Raw genomic sequence first — 20,819 nt, 5'->3', positions numbered from 1 at the left:
AGAACAAAGTTGTCACAAAGAACACCTACTCACCTCTACTCCCCACTCACCCACTGAACTCAATCATGTTCCCAAAGTGTACAAATCTATAACACCAAGCTCAGCGTGGGCAAGAAATTTGTCCGTTTATTGCTATATTGTACTGTCCCAAGCCCTTAGCACTGTGCTTTGCTCATAGTAAGTGCTCAATAAATATGACAGAATGAAGGAATGAAAGGTGCCACATATTGTGCCATGAGGTGCCAGTAGAGGAGTCTTCTGGAATTTAGGAAATCCCCGGAGAGAAGTCTTCCTTCATGGCTTGTTCTGGCCACATCCCATTTTCTGCCTCAGCAGAAAGAGGAATTGGGCTACCAAAATGCATTTAAAAAATGATTCATGATCAAGCTACAAGTAGTTGTGCTAAATTTCATGGTACGAAGAGGACACCTAACTTTTTACGCCTTGGAGGTCTTATTATTTAGGTATTTGGATCCCTTTAGGCTTCATAATTAACATATTGGCATGTCTTTTCAGGGAGAAAGATTCCGAACTAGGAAATCTATAAGGATAAATGAAATACTAGTAGAAGTAGAAATTATTATTGATAGCCTACTGAAAGCAATGGGCTAAATTAAGCACTGATCTGCTGGACCGTAAACTCGCTGTGGACAGGGAACCTGTCTCCTAACTCTGTTGTCCTGTACTCTCCCAAGCTCTTAGTACAGTGCTCTGAACAGAGTAGGCACTCAGTAAATATCACTGATTGATCTATTTGCTCTAAAATGGAGGCGAGGATCCTTAACTATTGCTATACCCTAGTTAGTGCTCTTAATTGGTGTCCATTGTGCAGGCCTAAAACATATTTTAAAGCACAACTCCTCACCTCTACCCCTAAATCCATGTTTCCCCTAACTTTCCCATCTCAGGAGACAACAGCATCACCATCTCTAACTAAGCCTGACTCAGAGAAGCAGTGTGGCTCAGTGGAAAGAGCCCGGGCTTGGGAGTCAGAGGTCACGGGTTCTAATCCCAGCTCCACCACTTGTCAGCTGTGTGACTTTGGGCAGGTCATTTCACTTCTCTGGGCCTCAGTTCGCTCATTTGTAAAATGGGGTGAAGACTGTAAGCCCCACGTGGGACAGCCTTGATTACCTTGTATCCCCCCCCCCCCCGCCCCCCCGCCAGCGCTTAGAACAGAGCTTGGCACACAGTAAGAGCTTAACAAATACCAATATTATTATTATTATTATTATTATTATTATTATTAAGCCCACAATCTTGGTGTCAGCTTTGACTGTTCTCTACTGTTCAACTCTCACATTCAGTCTACTGCCAAATCCTGCCAGTTTAACATCTTCTGGATTCGCCCCTTCCTTTCTACCCAATAATTAATAATAATCATGGTATTTATGTCTTTAAGCATTATATCATAAGCATTGTTCTTAGTGCTGGGTCTTGTCTTGTCTTACGCTGTCGAGTCATCTCCGACCCACACTGACACCATGGACACATCTCTCTCAGAACGTCCCACTTCCACCTGCAATCATTTTGGTAGTGTATCCATAGAGTTTTCTTGGTAAAAATACAGAATTGGTTAAACATTACCTCCTTCTGCACAGTGAACTTGAGTCTCTGTCCTTGACTCTTTTCCCTGCTGCTGCTGCCCAGCACAGGTGAGTTTTGACTTGAGAAGATTGCCTTCCACTCGCTAGCTACTGTCCAAGCTAGGAATGGAAGGGGTATGCCTCTTCTTGATTCTCCCTCCTGTAGTTGAGACTGGTAGAGTACTGGAAACTCTACAGGTGTGACTCTGAGAGGGGTTAATGCTGGGTAGATACAAGTTAATCAGGTTAGACACACTCCCTGCCCCGTGTCTAAGTAGGACGGAGAACAGGAATCGAATCCTCATTTTTCATTTGAGGAAATGGAGGCACAGAGAAGTTAAGTGGTTTACCAAAGGTCACACAGCAAGAAACCGGCAGAGACTGTATCAGAACCCAGGTTCTCTGATTCCTAGCCTCAGGATCTTTCCACAAGACCACGGATTTTCTCTTCTTAGATCATCCTTAGCACTGTTGTGTATATTTTTATTCAACTGTAGATACAAGGTTGGACAAGACCCCTGTCCCACATTGGGCTCACAGTCTTAATCCCTATTTTACAGATGAGGTAAATGAGGTAAAGAGAAGTTAAGTGACCTGCCCAAGGTCCCTGGGCAGGTGAGTGGCAGAGCTGGGATTAGAACCCAGATCCTTTGAATCCCAGGCCTTGGCTTTTTCCTCTAGGCCACACTGCTTCACCCAAGATGCTATCACTCGGGTACAAGCTCTGGTGTTGCCATGGCTAGACTAATGCATTAGCCTCCTCATCAGTCTCCCAATCTCCAACCTCTCTCCTTTCCAATCTATACAATCTGCAGCATGGATCAACTTCCTGAAACATCGGTCGGCTCACCTCTCTCTCGTCCTCAAAACTTCTACTGGCTTCCTGTGTCTCTTCACGTGAAGCAAAAATTCCTCAGTTGGACTGAGCCCCTTCCTTCCTCTCCCCCTCGTTCCCCTCTCCATCCCCCCCCATCTTACCTCCTTCCCTTCCCCACAGCACCTGTATATATGTATATATGTTTGTACATATTTATTACTCTATTTATTTATTTATTTATTTGTTTGTTTATTTATTTATTTATTTTACTTGTACATATCTATTCTATTTATTTTATTTTGTTAGTATGTTTGGTTTTGTTCTCTGTCTCCCCCTTTTAGACTGTGAGCCCACTGTTGGGTAGGGACTGTCTCTATATGTTGCCAATTTGTACTTCCCAAGCGCTTAGTACAGTGCTCTGCACACAGTAAGCGCTCAATAAATACGATTGATGATGATGATGATCAAAAGCTGTCCACCATCTGGTCCCTCCTGCACCTCTGGCCCCTCACTTCACCCACTATTCCCCAACTCACTGACTTCACAGCTCCCAGGCTGACCTTCCTGCTGTACCTCCCTCTCGACTAACCCAACCCCTTCCCCTCCCTCACACTGTTCCCTCAGGTTGGAACTCCTTACCTCCCAACTTCAGACAGACCCAGGCTCCCAGACCAACTCTCGAGGAGCTGGGTACAAAAGCAACCCACTCTCCTTCTGCACCCAGCTCAGTGAGTTTTGGGGAAGGGAGTCCCGAGAGATAGGTTGAGTAGTTGAGGCGAGGAAGCCGATCCTAGCCGGGAGCATCCCTTTCAAGGTTACTAGTGGCCTGCAGAAGCAGGGTAGAGGGAGAGATTGAATGGGATGATCTGCGATCAAGGCAACCTATTTTCCAGGATTAAAAATGTCAACCGAAATAAATGAGTTAATGAATGCAAAGCATTCATGCTAAATGAACAGTGCAAGAGCCTGAGGTTTGCTTTCTCTCAATCGCTAGAGAAAGGAAGCTCTGAACTTTCCTCGCCATTGTTGCCAGAACAGACATTCTATGCGTAGGCTTCTACGCTCTAATTTCTTACTCCTTGCTCTGCTCCTTCACTTCCCTCTCCTTATTCTTTTCCTAAGGTAAGCTTTCACAGCCAGTTTACAATTCTTCTCTCTCAATGTTGGATGGGGACAGAAGGAATATGCTGAGTTTAACATGTAACTTCTTTCTTCTAGTAAGAAAGATTACTGTCTCTGGGCAGCAACTCTGAAATATATCTTGATTGCTGCAGTCACAAATGCCAAGACTACTGGGCAAATGGGTGATATTATAATTAGGAAAGGCCAAGTCTAATGGAAAGTATTGATATCACCTTGAGGAAAAATCCTGGAAAGGAGACAAGCCAAAATGTCTGTTTTGGTGTCTATCTGGTGGCTGGTTCTATTTATCTGCCAGTTTCTCAAATCCCTGTCTCTGCACCTCTCCTTTCTTTCTCCTTCTCCTGCTCTTGTTCTCTCATTCCTCGCTCACTCAGAAATACGTCTAGCAGGCAAATTCTTTTTTTTTCATCTGCAGTGTTCAATTTTATGGGGTTCATCTTTGCTTTTTTGCAATACAAAGTGTGAAATGTTTTAAAGCCTCTGAATAAAGGATTCATAGAAATTCAAACTGTTGTGTGAACTAATAGCAAAAGAGTACTTAAAAATGAGAAAATATTCTGGTGAGATGAATGCTTTTGACACGGTGAAAATTGATAATCCAAATAAACCCCCCATCCTACTGCAGAAAAACATGATTTACTGAAATTTGCTTTTCATCTAACTCATCACCACAACATTTTGAAGGTCTGAATTAAACTGATAAAAATTAAAATTTCATAAGGCAATTCATGAGGGGAAAACATCCAGAACCTCCCCTATATTTACATCAATTTGTTCCCACAATCAACAGCCTGTTGAAAGTAATGGGAAGCCAGAGAGAAAGATACAGTGTAAAATTCATCTAGCAATTAGCTTGGTTCCACATAAACAATAGCCAGAGCTTCATCAAACAAAATGAATACTCATCAGAACCAAGGTCCTGTCAGTTTGCAAATGTTTGGAACAACCTTGTCCAGAGTGGGGAACTACTGCTAGGATTAAGGACTGTTCCCTGGAAATGTCCTCTCCTCCCTCCAAGAACTAATTTCTTATTGTAACAATTGTTGGTCTGTGGTAACATTGTTATCTGGGTTTATTTAATTTGTAACATTTTTATTCTTAACTTCCCTCTCATTATTTGCTGTATGTCTTCTCCCACTTAGACTGTGAGCCCCTAGTGGGCCAGGGTGATCTATTTATTTATTTTGTTTGTACATGTTTATTCTACTTACTTTATTTTGTTAATATGTTCGGTTTTGTTCTCTGTCTCCCCCTTCTAGACTGTGAGCCCACTGTTGGGTAGGGACTGTCTCTATATGTTGCCAACTTGTACTTCCCAAGTGCTTAGTACAGTGCTCTGTACACAGTAAGAGCTCAATAAATACGATTGAATGAATGAATCTAATAGTCTTCTTTTTCCCCAGTGCTTAGGACAGTGCTTTGCACCTGTTAAGCACTTAATAAATTCCATTACTGTAATACTCACTACCTGTCGTTCCCCTTCTGGAGTGCAGCTCATCTCATTCTCTCAGCCTCCTCAAGATTTCAGCATTCTCGCCCAGCAGCATTTGGGTGCCATTTCCCCCCGGCCAAGGAGAGTCAAGCCAAGCATGAGACTGCCTCAACTACAACAACCTTTCCACCTTGGACACATGAGTTCTTTGGGCTTCAGCCATGGAAAAAGGCAGGCCTGGAATGCTTGAGGAAAATCAATCAATCAATCAATCGTATTTATTGAGCGCTTACTGTGAAAAGCCCATGCAACCAAATTTTCCTGGGAAATGGGAGGGGGGGCAGTGTAAAAGAGGTGCCTCTGTTAATACCCACGGCCTTTGGGAGTTGCTTATTACAGGATTCAAGTTTCACTTGGACAAAAGTGCTTGTGCTAAGTTCAATTATTCTGAAAGAGTATTGCTGTCAGGTAAGGCCAAACACGGATGCTTGATTACCTTGTCCAAAAAAAGTGATTGCTATTCCTTTCCCCCAAGCTGTGTGCTACCTTGGTGATGGGGAGAGATGGAGGGAAAAGATATAGGAGGGAGGGGAATGAACAACTATAAGGTGGTTTGTCGTATGAGCCAACAGACAGGGCTTTGTCTTCAATCCTCAAGGTTTGGGCTGCCAGGTGATAGGATGGACTCTTCTCTTATAGACTCCACCCCCATCCTCCATCTCCAGGAATCCCGGTTTCTTCTCAGTGGCATCCTGGAGTGACCAGAGTGGAGGTCGCTGGATCAGAACATCTCATTCCCCAAGTCGATGGAAGTATCGTGAGGGAGGCAGTGGAAGGCCTGGTGCATACCACCCAGAACCATGTGACAGATGCATTGCCATCTCCCCCGGGTTACTCATTTACTTGTTTGACCTGGCTCTGGGTTGCCATCACCAGGTTATTGAATAGTGCCTACCTAGGGATATAGGCCATGCTGGTAGGCACTGGGAACCACTCCCAGGGTGAGTAGACCTTGCTCCAAACCAAGGTGGAGCCAGCCAAGTAGTTGGAGCCCGAGTGCTTCTGTGGATCTTTTAGACTGTGAGCCCACTGTTGGGCAGGGACTGTCTCTATATGTTGCCACTTTGTACTTCCCAAGCGCTTAGTACAGTGCTCTGCACACAGTAAGCGCTCAATAAATACGATTGATGATGATGATGATGATCAATGGCAGAAGTAAAGTCCCAAGTCCCCAAAGAAGAAGAAGTTCACACTGAGGAAAGGACCATCATGTCTTTAGCCTGTGACCTTCAAAAGTCCCCAAATGAGGTACTTGTCAGAAAGACACCTGACAAAAGCAGCTATAGGAATTTGCACTAAATCCCCATAAGCCTCTCACCAAAAAATACTTGTACAAAAACTCTCATCAGAGAAACAATTTAGAAAAAAAGTCACCCCAAACCATCCTAACCAAAGAGCCACCAACATTCACCTTGGAACATTCACTCATGTGAAAACACTTACACAAAGACCCCATATACAGAAACCATCACCCAAAAACCATTCACCACCAAAATATTAACTCAGATGACAAGTCATTCAATCGCTTGTCCAAAATCATTTACCAAAAATCTACTGCCCCAAAACACCAACCTGAAGGCCTTCACTAAAGCACTCATGTGAAAACATTCATCCTGAAATGCTTACACAAAATCACTCATACTTAGATAAACATTCAAAAATATACACAACAAAATACATACTGAAACACTTAGGCGATATTCCCTGCCATGAAACCATCTGGGCTATAAACATTGCTCCAAGTCTATTTCTCGTTAATAATCCTATACAAGCAAAATAATCACACAAGACATCAGAGTTCAGTTCAGGGCCTACAGATGGAAATCCTATAAATTAAAATTTCCCCCATGAGATTACAGAAGCCATATTTCTTATTACTAAACTACCATACGCTCACCCAATCATAGGATTGGAGAGACTTTTCTGACTGATAGAAAACTGGCTAAAAGTATGATTTTAAGTAAGAACAATTCCTGAAACCCAGATTCAAAAGGTTAACAAGAAAATGTTTGGAAAAGTCAGGTGATTTACACAGCTCCCCTTGTGATCCTTTGGAAGAGATGCCAACATGAGAGCTGGCAGTGGGTCTGAAGAAGCAGCAGTAATCCGTAAATACTTCTTAATTTTCTTGTCATTTCAGAATTAAGCCACTTCCAGCGAACACGTATCCTACCAGGTGCACTAAATTGATGTCATTATGAGCCATCAGGAAATACCCACAGAGACCTGTACCAACATTGAGAAGTTTTGTTAAACATCTGGGTCTTTTAATTGATTTGTATTATTTAAAATAGGAGCAGTTAAAGTCAGTTATCGGATGTTGTGTAAAAGAGACGACCAAAGGCTCCAGGGAGATTGAGTTCAGAAGAAAGCCAATCACTGGAACTTCACTTGAGCACTTAAGATTATTACCAGAGGAAGCACAATTAAATCATCACAGTTTATCAGCTATCATTACAAATCACCACGCAACGTATCAAGCAAAATTATTTAAGAAGAGTTAACTAGTTGACTTCAGCATTATCCTGAGCAAAATGTAATCTATTCAACCCTGAATATGTGAAGATACATTTTGCAGGGAAAAAATAGTAAGAAAAATGGCAATTTAGTGAAATAATTTCTTCTATGTTTACACACAAATTGAACTTGTCAAAGTACTCAAAGGAGAATTTGGAGAAATAGGGGTGTGCCCAATAGCCATTAATCCTCCTGGTTTTCCACTGCCTACTAATTATCTTGGGCCACAAATGCATTTTTTATGGTATTTATTAAGCACTTACTATGTGCCAGGCACTGTTCTAAGGGATTAGGTACATACAAGGTAATAACAATGGTGGTATTTGTTAAGTGCTTATTATGTGCCAAGCACTGTTCTAAGCGCTGGGGTAGATACAGGGTAATCAGGTTGTCCCACGCAGGGCTCACTGTCTCAATCCCCATTTTCCAGGTGAGGTAACTGAGGAACCGAGAAGTTAAGTGACTTGCCCAAAGTCACAGAGCTGACAAGTGGCAGAGGCAAGCTTAGAACCCACGACCTCTGACTCCTAAGCCCAGGCTCTTTCCACTAAGCCACACTCAGGTTGGAAATATCCATATCCCCATTTTTTTACAGATGAGGTAACTGAGGCATAGAAAAGTTAAGTGACTTGCCCAAGCAGACAAGCAGACAAGCAGGGGAGAAGCAGCAGAAGCAGCTGGAGAAGCAGCGTGGCTCAGTGGAAAGAGCCCGGGCTTTGGAGTCAGAGGTCACGGGTTCAAATCCCGGCTCTGCCAATTGTCAGCTGGGTGACTTTGGGCAAGTCACTTCACTTCTCTGGGCCTCAGTTCCCTCATCTGTAAAATGGGGATGAAGACTGTGAGCCCCATGTGGGACAACCTGATCTCCTTGTAACCTCCCCAGCGCTTAGAACAGTGCTTTGCACATAGTAAGCGCTTAATAAATGCCATTAGTATTTATTTATTAAGATGAGAACCTAGGTCTTTCTGACTCCCAGGCATGTGCTCTATCTACTAGGCAACACTACATTTCCTTTGAAGAGTGGTATTGGAAGAGTATTTTTCCTGAAGTGCCAAAATCCATTATAATCGATCAATCGATGTCTTGAATGCTTACTGTACTAAATGCTTAAGAGAATACAATATAATAATGTTGGTAGAGAGGATCTCTGTCCACAAGGAGCTTACAGTTCAAGGCTAATACTTCAAATATTATGGGGTAAAAGATGGCTTCTAATAATGTTTATATTTGTTAAGCACTTACTATGTGCAAAGCACTGTTCTAAGTTCTGGGGTAGATACAGGGTAATCGGGTTGTCCCACATGGGGCTCACAGTCTCAATCCCCATTTTCCAGATGAGGTAACTAAGGCACCGAGAAGTTAAGTGACTTGCCCAAAGTCATACAGCTGACCAGTGGCAGAGTTGGGATAAGAACCCACGACCTCTGACTCCTAAGCCCGGCTCTATCCACTAAGATGAAAAGGAGACTGTCAAGTAACTTCATACAGTTTCTAGTTTGGCCTTACTAAGAAAGATTAGGAAGATTTCCATATCCAAATTACTTTTTTTGTAGCAGTCAAGTTGATGGACTATGAAATTGTGGTAATGACCCAAAATGTTTTACATTTAAATATTAAAATCACCAATACTACTCCTTACTAGATTGTAAACTCCTTGAGGGCAGGGATAATAATAATAATGATAATGAATGCAGTTGTTAAGCGCTTACTATGTGCAAAGCACTGTTCTAAGCACTGGGGAGGCTACAAGGTGATCAGGTTGTCCCACAGAAGGCTCACAATCTCCATTTTACAGATGAGGTAACTGAGGCACAGAGAAGTGAAGTGACTTGCCCAAAGTCATACAGCTGACAATTGGCGGAGCCGGCATTTGAACCCATGATCACTGACTCCAAAGCCCGGGCTCTTTCCACTGAGCAATACTGCTTCTCAATGACTAGTAATTCTACTGTACACTCACATGTACTTAGTACTATGTTCTGCACAAAGTAGCTGCTCAGTAAGTATTACTGACTATCTCAGTGATGTCTACATGAGAATCCTGAAGAAATTTGGAGGGGAAATTGCAGACCTCCTGCTACAAATTTTCACCGTACTGGGAAAGTGAAAAACCACCAATGTAATTCCCGTCTATGAGCAACGTTCCAAGGTATTTCCGGGCATTATAGGATGTGTGTCACTTCCTTCCATGGAAAATTGGTAACACCAATAAGCAAATTTAGGATCAATGAAGACTTGGAATAGCACAGTCTGTTCAGGGAATGACTACATGGTTTCTGTAAGGGGAAATCATGATTCATGAATTTGCTGCAGTTCTTTGAAGCTGTGGGGATAGGGCAAATACATAATTTCTTTTTACCTGGGGAAGTCACTGAAGCTTGAAACTAGGTTCAAAAGCAACTAAAAGACAAGGCATTTTCATAGAGCAAGTAACGAACCTAAAGAACTTTCCTCAGGAAGTGATACGGATCCAAAATATCAATGAGTTCAAGATAAATTCACTGATCTCTAGACTGTAAGCTCTTTTTGGCTAAGGAATGTGGCCTGAAAGACAGGAGAACCAGGAAAGGACAGTGTGAGTGAGGCCAAGGTTGGATAATATTTCCAAAAGAAGGGGGTGATCCACAGCTGGAAGGTTGACGAGGATTAGGATGGAGTAATGGCAAGAAGGAAGTCACTGGAGACTTTAGAGAGGGTAATTTTTGTAGAGTGAAGCGGGGGAAGCCAGTTTGGAGGGAGTCAAGAAAATTTGAAGGAGAGGAAGTGGAAGCAGCATGTGTAGATAACTTGCTCAAGGAGTTTGGAGATGAATGGCAGGAAGGAGATGGGGCAATAACTGGGAGAGAACCATGGGGTCAAAGGAGGGTTTTTTATGTTAGACAATACGTGAGCACGTTTGAAAATAGTGTGGAAGAAGCCACTGGAAAATGAACAGTTGATGATGGCTGACAGGGAAGTATGATGGGAGGGGGTAAGTGTGCTGATACAGGGCGAAGGGATGGGGTCAGAGGTACTCGTGGAGAGGGTAAATTTTGAGTGAAGGCAGATCTCTTCAATCATATTTATTGAGTGCTTACTGTGTGCAAAGCACTATACTATGCACTTGGGAGAGTACAATATAATAACAAAGAAACACATTCCTGCCCATAACAAGTTCACAGTCTAGAGGGGGAGACAGATGTTAATAAATAAATTACAGATATATACATATGTGCTGTTGGGATGGGAGGGAGGATAATGATTATGGTATTAGTTAAGTGCTTACTATATTCCAAGCACTGTTCTAAGTGCTGGGGTAGATACAAGTTTATCAGGTTGTCCTACGTGGGCCTCACAGTCTTCATCTCCATTTAACAGATGAGGGAACTGAGGAACGGAGAAGCTAAGTGCTCTGCATATAGTAAGCACTCAATAAATATGATTGATCAATTGAGAATTGTGTATGGGAGAGGAGGCATTTGGGAGAGAAGGCAAGAGAGGAGGTTGTGATTGGGTAGAAGGATTTCAGAGTTGGCGAGGGGGAAGCTCATACAGTGATTAGAGATGATGAAATCGACTGTAGGTCCAAGTCAGTGTGTGGGTGAGGTCCAGTGAAGCAGGAAGTCAGTGGAATTGAGGGGACAGAGGAAACAGACAGCGGAAAGGTGGCCAGGAAGATCCACCTGGATACTGAAGTCCCCAAGGATCAATGTAGGGTTGGGGAAAGAGAGAATTTGAGAGGGATCAAAATGGTTCAGAAATTTGGAGGTGGGTCCTGGGGGGAGGTAGATAATAATAATAATGATGCCATTTATTAAGTGCTTACTACGTGCAAAGCACTGTTCTAAGCACTGGGGAGGTTACAAGATGATCAGGTTGTCCCATGGGGGGCTCACAATCTTCATCCCCATTTTACTGATGAGGTAACTGAGGCCCAGAGAAGTGAAGTGACCTGCCCAAAGTCACACAGCTGACAATTGGCAGAGCCGGGATTTGAACCCTTGAACTCTGACTCCAAAGCCCGGGCTCTTTCCACTGAGCCACGCTGCTACTCCGACCGTGACTAGTACCTGGAGTGTGTAATAGGGGCGAATGATGTGAGTTTCAAAGGAAACCCAACACCTCCCCATTTCCTAGTGAGGCTTGGGGAGTGGGAGGAGATGTGGTCCCCTCTGGATAGAGCAGCAGGGGAGAGAGCGTCAAAAAAGTCAGCTTTCAGTGACGGTGAGGCGGAACAGTGACTAGGTCAGAAGCAGGTCAAGGATGAAAGGAAAGTTTCCGCAGGCCACACTTCGCTGAGATTGAGGGTGGGGGAGGAGGCTTGGGAAGAGGAGATTGATGCAATGATGCCAATGCACTGATTATAGGATGCTGAATCATATGCACTCCCGCCCTGATTGGGCATAAATATTCTTATAACTACAATCAAATACTTGGTACATGACACTGTAAAAATGAGAAAAGACATTTTGCAAAGGATAATTTAATTATGCTAAACCGAGGCTGGAGAAAACATAAAGCTTGTAGTATACATGTAAATTATTCCTGAAATGACTACACTTTATTGATATTTAACTTTCATGTCAGAATTACGTACAGTGACGCTTTTTCAAAAATATAAAACTGCAAATTAATTAACGACCGAGTCTAGCTCAGTAGACAGCGATAACGGACTCTGACAGACAAATTTTCGCCACTTAAGGTTTTAAGAACTGATTGCAATTCTTTAAGCACACTTCAGTTTTCTTGTAAAGTTAACTAGTAGCCAATCTGTGAGTCATTACACAGTTCACATACGAAAGCCATCCAGATTTCAATATGTGCGTCTATTACTAGCTGTTCTCCTTACTTAATTTCACAGAATGTCGTACAAGATGATGCAATTTGTTAATCACTTACTATGTGCAAAGCACTGTTCAAAGCGCTGGAACGAGAATGGTCTTACCTGTTGTGTGATGGTGTTCCAAGGTTCCTGCAAAACACGTGTCCTGTAGCATTCATGTACTCTTTCCCATATTTCATTCAGAGTTAGAGGCTTTCCATCTAAAGAAAATAAATGTGACATACTCTTGGTTAGCTTTTCCATAATGTAAATGAAGCTGGAGTCTGCCTAAAAATACTGGTCACTTGGAATAAAAATTGGATTCAAAATGTCTTACTCTTTTTTTCTTTATCTCAGCTTTCTCATCTCTAAAGCGATTATTTCTAAAACCATGATCTCTTTTTTCTAGGAGAGCAAGAGGAATACATCTGATGCGGCATTATATGATAAACTGCCTTGGGCTTTGAGTATCAATGCAAGTTAACTGCATAATTCACCCCAGTATCTCTCAGGCAAAAATTACTTTGTTGGCCTGAAATATTTAGGTAATTGAAGACAAAGTGCATTTTAGATGGTCATAATCAGAATAAAATCCTTACGGATAATGCCAAAGTATTTTTAAAAGAAAGACACCTCCAAAATGGCCAGAGGGAGCCACTGAATGGTCAAACATTCAAATGGATCATTCTCCACAGAATATGTATAAAAGCCTTCAAAGTTTTGCCATTCAAATTACACATTTCTTGTGATTTGGTCCATGAAAAGCATTATTCTGTATTTGTTGATATTTCTGTATCACACATAATGTTTATGATGTTATAACAAAAAGATGTCCCAGAATACTGTTTTCCATTTCAAAAATGAAAAGCTAAACTTTTATTCATTCATTCATTCATTCAATTTTATTTATTGAGCGCTTACTGTGTGTAGAGCACTGTACTAAGCACTTGGGAAGTACAAGTTGGCAACATATAGAGATGGTCCCTACCCAACAGTGGGCTCACAGTCTAGAAGGGGGAGACAGAGAAAAAAACAAAACATATTAACAAAATAAAATAAGTAGAATAAATATGTACAAGTAAAATAAAAAAATAGAGTAATAAATACGTATAAACATATATACATATATACAGGTGCTGTGGGGAAGGGAAGGAGGTAAGGCAGGGGGATGGAGGGGGGAGGAAATAAGCACTTACTATGTGCAAAGCACTGTTCTAAGATCTATTCATCCTACATTTTCAATAAATAGCAATAGACCATTTGGACCTCTTTCTGGTTATTCTGAAGTCCAAAACATTTTTTAAAACAGTTTTTAAACATACACCTGGTAACAGTCAAAATAAAATGCTCTGTCTTGACCACCCTTACTTCATAGGCAACATGAAATGCTGGTCATTGGCTACATCCTAAAGAAGTTTGAAGAAGTTGGAGAGATTAGAGAGAAAAAGCAAGGGAGGAAACTGGATGTTGCCTGATTTGAAAAGCTTAGGTCAAGGCACAACCATAATGCTTCTCCCGGGCCCACTCTTTGTGGCCAGAAGTCTATCCTTTTTTGAAAACCGCATCCCCACGTAGGTGGGTCATATCACAGAGACTCTTCGCAGTGTGATTGTTTTGAAGACATCCAGTTTTCAGAGACTGAAACTAGAAGCAGTCTACAGTAGGTACCTTCTTTTGATTCTTCAGGTCCTAGAAGTATAATGATAATATATGGTATTTATTAAGCATTTATTATGTGCCAAGCCCTTTACTAAGTACAAGAGCAGATACAAGGTAATCAGGGTGGGCATAGTCCCTGTCTCACATGGGGTTCACTGTCTAAATAGGAGGGAATAGGATTTAATCAATCAATGGTATTTACTGGGCACTTACTGTGTGCAGAGTACTGTACTAAGCACTTGTGAACGTACAATGCAACAGAGTTGGTAGACACTTTCCCTGCCCAATCAATCAATCAATCATATTTATTGAGCGCTTACTATGTGCAGAGCACTGCCCACAGTGAGTTTACAGTCTAGAGACTGTAATTTAATCCCCATTTAATAATCATTTTAGAGAAGAGAAAACTGAGGCAAAGAAAAGTTAAGTGACTTGCCCAAGCTCCCACAGCAGGCAAGTGACACAGCCAAGATCAGAATGCAGGTCCTCTCACTCCCAGGCCCCTGCTCTTTCCAATAGGCTACACTGCATTAAGTCCCTTCCCCTCCTCTCCTTTCTCTAGTTACTAAGATTGCAGTAGGAGAGAAAGGAGGCAAACAAGTGAATGTGCCTCAGAATCCACAAGCGATGACTCCACTGGGATTCCAAGATGAGTGTATTTTGACTACTGGAGTATTTGGCCAGTTAGAGTAAACCCAAGCTCAAAGCAATCACTGATTTATTATTTCTTTATAGTCAAGAAAGTGTTGTGCTTTCTGCTGCACGACACACACACCCCAGCACCAATAGAGACCCATACATGCAGACTCCAACCCTCAACTCCAACATCTGCTCAGACACAGACTTACACTCATTTCAGACATGATAAACGCCTGCAGTCTCACTCACGCACACAGACAGCCCACCCATTCAAACACCTTGTAGACATTACACCCACATTCAACCCATTCCAACCTTTTCTCTCCTCTCCCCCTTCCACACACAGATACAGGCAGAGAAAGGAAAAGTACTTGTACTTCCCAAGCACTTAGTACAGTGCTCTGCACACAGTAAGTGCTCAATAAATACGATTGATTGATCGATTGATTGAAAAGGAATATGGAATTGAGGGGCAACAAAGGGAAAGAAGCTCAGAGAGGCATGGAAGCCTATAGAGGAAAGAGCTCCATGGGATAAAGAAGAAGGCTTAGAGGTGAAAGAGGATGAGGCCCTCTGACAGGAGTGAGAAGAAACTAAAGGGAAAGTGGAAATTATAATGTGAAAAGGAAGTAGGAAGGACCCATCCCTTTGGGTGGGGGGTGGGGACAGAGACTTGGGATGGGGGGGACAGGTAGACTGACAGGAGGCAGGAGGAGAAAGGATCCCGGTCCTCAGAAATGTAGAAGTCCACTCAAGGGAATAATTTAAATAAAAAAAGTGTTCACCTATGCAAAGTAAAAATGTCACCCTACTGTAAAGGCATACCGAAATACTGGTCATTATAACAGCAGAGGGCTATTCACTAAAAATGAATACAAAAGAACTATTCAACTGCCTTAAATGCCAATAATATGCTTCCTTCAGCATTTTGATAATGGCAAAGTTTAAGCACCGGACCACAAAACTGTATTCTTTAGGATTTGTTGATATTTCCACACATAATGCTTATGATGTTCTAACAGAATGATGTCATAGGAACAATGTTTTTCACTTTGGTAATGAAAAGCTGAACTTTTCCTCAACCTTTATTTTCAATAAATAGCGATAGAATATTTTGATACATTTTCAATACGTATCTTCATCTTGGCATTTATCGGGCAGCAGGAGACCATTATCTTGTGATAAATAGTTTTATTCCATTGACATTTTCATGTCTGTAAAATGAACAAGATTTATTCATCCAATTAACATTTGAATGTCATGTTTAGATACAAGTTAAAAACAAGCTGCCTTTCAGTCCCCGTGTTATATTCTTTTCTGAACACATTTACAGACTTTGAGCCAAATTCTGCCCCTATGACAAGCACCATACATCTTCAAAGTGGTGGGAAATTGAGAATTAAAGGGCTAACAGCCACCTACATATTCAAATTATAACTGGATGATGGCATCAAAGAATTTCGATTTTTAGCCAAATTTGTTCACTCTTCATTTGTGAGTGTGAATATTTTCAAACAAGGGCAGAAAATCAATACAGTTTTAGATACAAATATTTCTTTGCAAGAGTCCTTTGCTATCTTCTCTATCACTTAGATTGGTCAGTATTTATGTCCTTTAGACATATCCATATTAAAAGCCCTTTTATGGAAAGCCAATCTGAAGCACTATGATTGTGTAGATTTTTATGTAGCTTTCAAATGTATCTGAGATAAAAACACAAGATTGACATTGCACCTGAGATTCAGAAATGAATTCTCCAATCCTGGTCCATCCCTGCACCATGCAAGGCAGAAGGTTCTTTATCTTATTTGGATAAGGTTCTTTATCTTCACCTTATCTTATTTCTTTATCTTATTTCAGGGGTGCTGAAATGGAGATTACCTGATAGCTCTAGGTTTCTTATTTCAGAGTTTAACCATTCTTTGTTTCAGGAGGTTCTTCTTTAGGTCTAAACTAAGTTTTTCTAGCTACAACTTAAGTCCATCTTGTCTAGTTGTGTCTTTTGTGGCGATAGAGACTAGAAAGCAGCTATTAGTTGCCTCTTTCTTTTCTCTAGATTAAATGCCCCCTGCTCCTTTCACCAGCCTTTGTTCTTCTCTGGATTACCTCCAGTCTCTCTCACAATGGGAATAAAAAGTGACCTCAGTGGAATTTTGAGCAAGGGTCAGCAGAAAGACTGCCAGAATGAGAATTAGGTGGCTCTCTTCCCTCCCAATCCATCTTTACCTACACCTCTGGTACAAAGATCTGGGTGAACAATGGTAGAAAGAGGAAAAAACAAACCTAGAGAAGACAAAGCAAAACAAAAGGTTAGAAATTGCCTGAGAATAGACCACACTGTCTGGTTATATGTGAATTGCCCATGAATCAGGTATCAATCAATCAATCAATCAATCGTATTTATTGAGCGCTTACTATGTGCAGAGCACTGTACTAAGCGCTTGGGAAGTACAAATTGGCAACACATAGAGACAGTCCCTACCCAACAGTGGGCTCACAGTCTAAAAGGGGGACACAGAGAACAGAACCAAACATACCAACAAGATAAAATAAATAGGATAGAAATGTACAAGTGAAATAAATAAATAGAGTAATAAATATGTACAACCATATGTACATATATACAGGTGCTGTGGGGAAGGGAATACGCATGTATCACCTTTCTAACCACTTTATGCAACTGGATGTAGTATTCGGGAAAATCAGAGTGAACAGAGATGCACTACAAGTCTGTTTAATCATTCGTATTGGCTCATATCACAAATAAATGACTTCAACCAAGAAAGAATTCTCAGGATCTCAGACTTGGTACCATATTTTTCATTATTTAAACTCTGAAAATAGTCATCATCTTCCCCAGTGGTAGAGCAGATTGTAGTACAAGTATAAATATCGGTACAAGTAAGTCACTTAACTTCTACGTGCCTCAGTTACCTCATCTGTAGAATGAGGATTGAGACTGTTGAGCCTGACATGGGACAGGGACTGTGTCCAATCCTATTTACTTGTATCCACCCCAACGCTTAGTATAAGTAAGCACTTAACAAATACCATAATTATTATTATTATTACACAAGGATACGAACATAAGGATACAATGAATGAAATGAACAACTCAGTGTGCAAGTGAATTTATGTGCTAAAGATGGGCGCAGTACATAATGCTTGCATATGCTTGCATCCACCCCAGCGCTTTGTATAGTGCCTAGCACATAATAAGCACTTACTTTCCCCCTCCCCATCCCCCCTGCCTTACCTCCTTCCCCTCCCCACAGCACCTGTATATATGTATATATGTTTGTACATATTTATTACTCTATTTATTTATTTATTTTATTTGTACAAACGTATTCTATTTATTTTATTTTGTTAATATGTTTTGTTTTGTTGTCTGTCTCCCCCTTCTAGACTGTGAGCCCGCTGTTGGGTAGGGACCATCCCTATATGTTGCCAACTTGGACTTCCCCCTCCCATCCTCTTACTGTGGGGGTTCCCCAAGGTTCAGTGCTTGGTCCCCTTCTGTTCTCAATCTACACTCACTCCCTTGGTGACCTCATTCGCTCCCACGGCTTCAACTATCATCTCTACGCTGATGACACCCAGATCTACATCTCTGCCCCTGCTCTCTCCCCCTCCCTCCAGGCTCGCATCTCCTCCTGCCTTCAGGACATCTCCATCTGGATGTCCGCCCGCCACCTAAAGCTCAACATGTCGAAGACTGAGCTCCTCGTCTTCCCTCCCAAACCTTGTCCTCTCCCTGACTTTCCCATCTCTGTTGACGGCACTACCATCCTTCCCGTCTCATAAGCCCGCAACCTTGGTGTCATCCTCGACTCCGCTCTCTCATTCACCCCTCACATCCAAACCGTCACCAAAACCTGCCGGTCTCAGCTCCGCAACATTGCCAAGATCCGCCCTTTCCTCTCCATCCAAACTGCTACCCTGCTCATTCAAGCTCTCATCCTATCCCGTCTGGACTACTGCACTAGCCTTCTCTCTGATCTCCCATCCTCGTGTCTCTCTCCACTTCAATCCATACTTCATGCTGCTGCCCGGATTATCTTTGTCCAGAAACGCTCTGGACATATTACTCCCCTCCTCAAAAACCTCCAATGGCTACCGATCAATCTGCGCATCAGGCAGAAACTCCTCACCCTGGGCTTCAAGGCTGTCCATCACCTCGCCCCCTCCTACCTCACCTCCCTTCTCTCCTTCTACTGCCCAGCACGCACCCTCCGCTCCTCCGCCGCTAATCTCCTCACTGTACCTCGCTCTCGCCTGTCCCGCCATCGACCCCGGGCCCACATCCTCCCCCGGGCCTGGAATGCCCTCCCTCTGCCCATCCGCCAAGCTAGCTCTCTTCCTCCCTTCAAGGCCCTGCTGAGAGCTCACCTCCTCCAGGAGGCCTTCCCAGACTGAGCCCCTTCTTTCCTCTCCCCCTCGTCCCCCTCTCCATCCCCCCGTCTTACCTCCTTCCCTTCCCCACAGCACCTGTATATATGTATATATGGTTGTACATATTTATTACTCTATTTATTTATTTATTTATTTATTTTACTTGTACATTTCTATCCTACTTATTTTATTCTGTTGGTATGTTTGGTTCTGTTCTCTGTCTCCCCCTTTTAGACTGTGAGCCCACTGTTGGGTAGGGACTGTCTCTATGTGATGCCAATTTGTACTTCCCAAGCGCTTAGTACAGTGCTCTGCACATAGTAAGCGCTCAATAAATACGATTGATTGATTGATTAGTACAGTGCTCTGCACACAGTAAGCGCTCAATAAATATGATTGAATGAATGAATGAACAAATACCACTATTATTATAAGTGCTAAGAATGGCTGCTGTGTTGCAGTGACCTAGGGTTCGGGGAATCTATCAGAGCTGGTTTCTTGAAGGAGACGGGACTTGAAAATGGACTTGACAATACGGTAAGCTGCATCCGAGTGAATTTGAAGTGGCAGGGAATTCCAGGCAAGGGAAATGGCGTAAACAAGGAATCGGGGGAGGAAAGCTGAAGGCAAGGTACAGATAGTAAGTGGCTGGAGAGGAGCCAAAAGTACGGGCTGGGGAGTAGTTGGAGAAGACGGCTGTTGAATCAATCAATCAGTCGTATTTATTGAGCGCTTACTGTGTGCAGAGCACTGTACTAAACGCTTGGGAAGTACAAGTCAGCAACACAAGAGCCTTGAAGCCAATGGTAAGGTGTTTCTGCTCCACGATGAGAGAAACTGATAGCCAGGGCAGCTTTTAAAGGAATGGAGAGATGTGTGTTGAATAATGTTTTAAGATGATTTGTGTAGCAGCGTGTAGTATAAACTGAAAGGAGCTGGAGAGTGGGAGACTAGTGAGGGGGTTCATAAAATAATCCAAATTATGTGGCATTTGTGCATATAGCTTTAATTCTATTTGTTCTGACGACTTTGACACCTGTCTACATGTTTTGTTTTGTTGTATGTCTCCTCCTTCTAGACTGTGAGCCCGTTTTTGGGTAGGGACCGTCTTTATATGTTGCCAACTTGTACTTCCCAAGCACTTAGTACAGTGCTCTGCATACAGTAAGCGCTCAATAAATACGATTGAATGAATGAATGAATGAATCATAATCTGACAATAATTTGATCCAGAGTGATGGCCTTTGGTTGAATAATAATAATGATGGCATTTGTTAAGCGCTTACTACGTGCAAAGCACTGTTCTAAGCGCTGGGGGGGACAAAAGGTGATGAGGTTGTCCCACGTGGGGCTCACAGTCTTCATCCCCATTTTGCAGATGAGGTAACTGAGGTTCCGAGAAGTTAAGTGACTTGCCCAAGGTCACATGGCAGACATGCGGTGCCCACTGTTGGGTAGGGACCGTCTCTATAGGTTGCCAACTTGTACTTCCCAAGTGCTTAGTACAGTGCTCTGCACACAGTAAGCGCTCAATAAATACGATTGATTGATTGATGTGGTGGAGCCGGGACTCGAACCCATGACCTCTGACTCCAAAGCCCATGCTCCCATTGAGCCACACTGCTTCTGGGGTGGAGCTGGGAAATGTTGTGGAGGAAGAACCAGTATGCAAAAGGCATGAAAACAAAAAGCAGCATGACCTAGTGGATAAAGCCTGGGTTTGGGAGTCTGAGGGATCTGGGTTCTAATTCCGGCTCCACCACTTCTCT

General features: G+C 42.4%; 1 protein-coding gene across 1 annotated transcript in view; it reads right to left on the bottom strand.

Annotated features, from left to right (window-relative positions):
* ATG10 (autophagy related 10) overlaps positions 1-20,819 on the bottom strand; it is a 201,797-nt gene that overhangs the window by 51,948 nt on the left and 129,030 nt on the right. Inside the window, exon 4 of the mRNA XM_038765759.1 lies at positions 12,481-12,578. Coding sequence (XP_038621687.1) covers positions 12,481-12,578 — 98 coding nt within the window. The remainder of the gene's footprint in view (positions 1-12,480; positions 12,579-20,819) is intronic.

The sequence above is a fragment of the Tachyglossus aculeatus genome, chromosome 23 (genome assembly GCF_015852505.1).
Source record: "Tachyglossus aculeatus isolate mTacAcu1 chromosome 23, mTacAcu1.pri, whole genome shotgun sequence".
Classification (NCBI taxonomy): Eukaryota; Metazoa; Chordata; class Mammalia; order Monotremata; family Tachyglossidae; genus Tachyglossus; species Tachyglossus aculeatus.
This window is presented reverse-complemented; position numbering and strand designations above follow the sequence as displayed.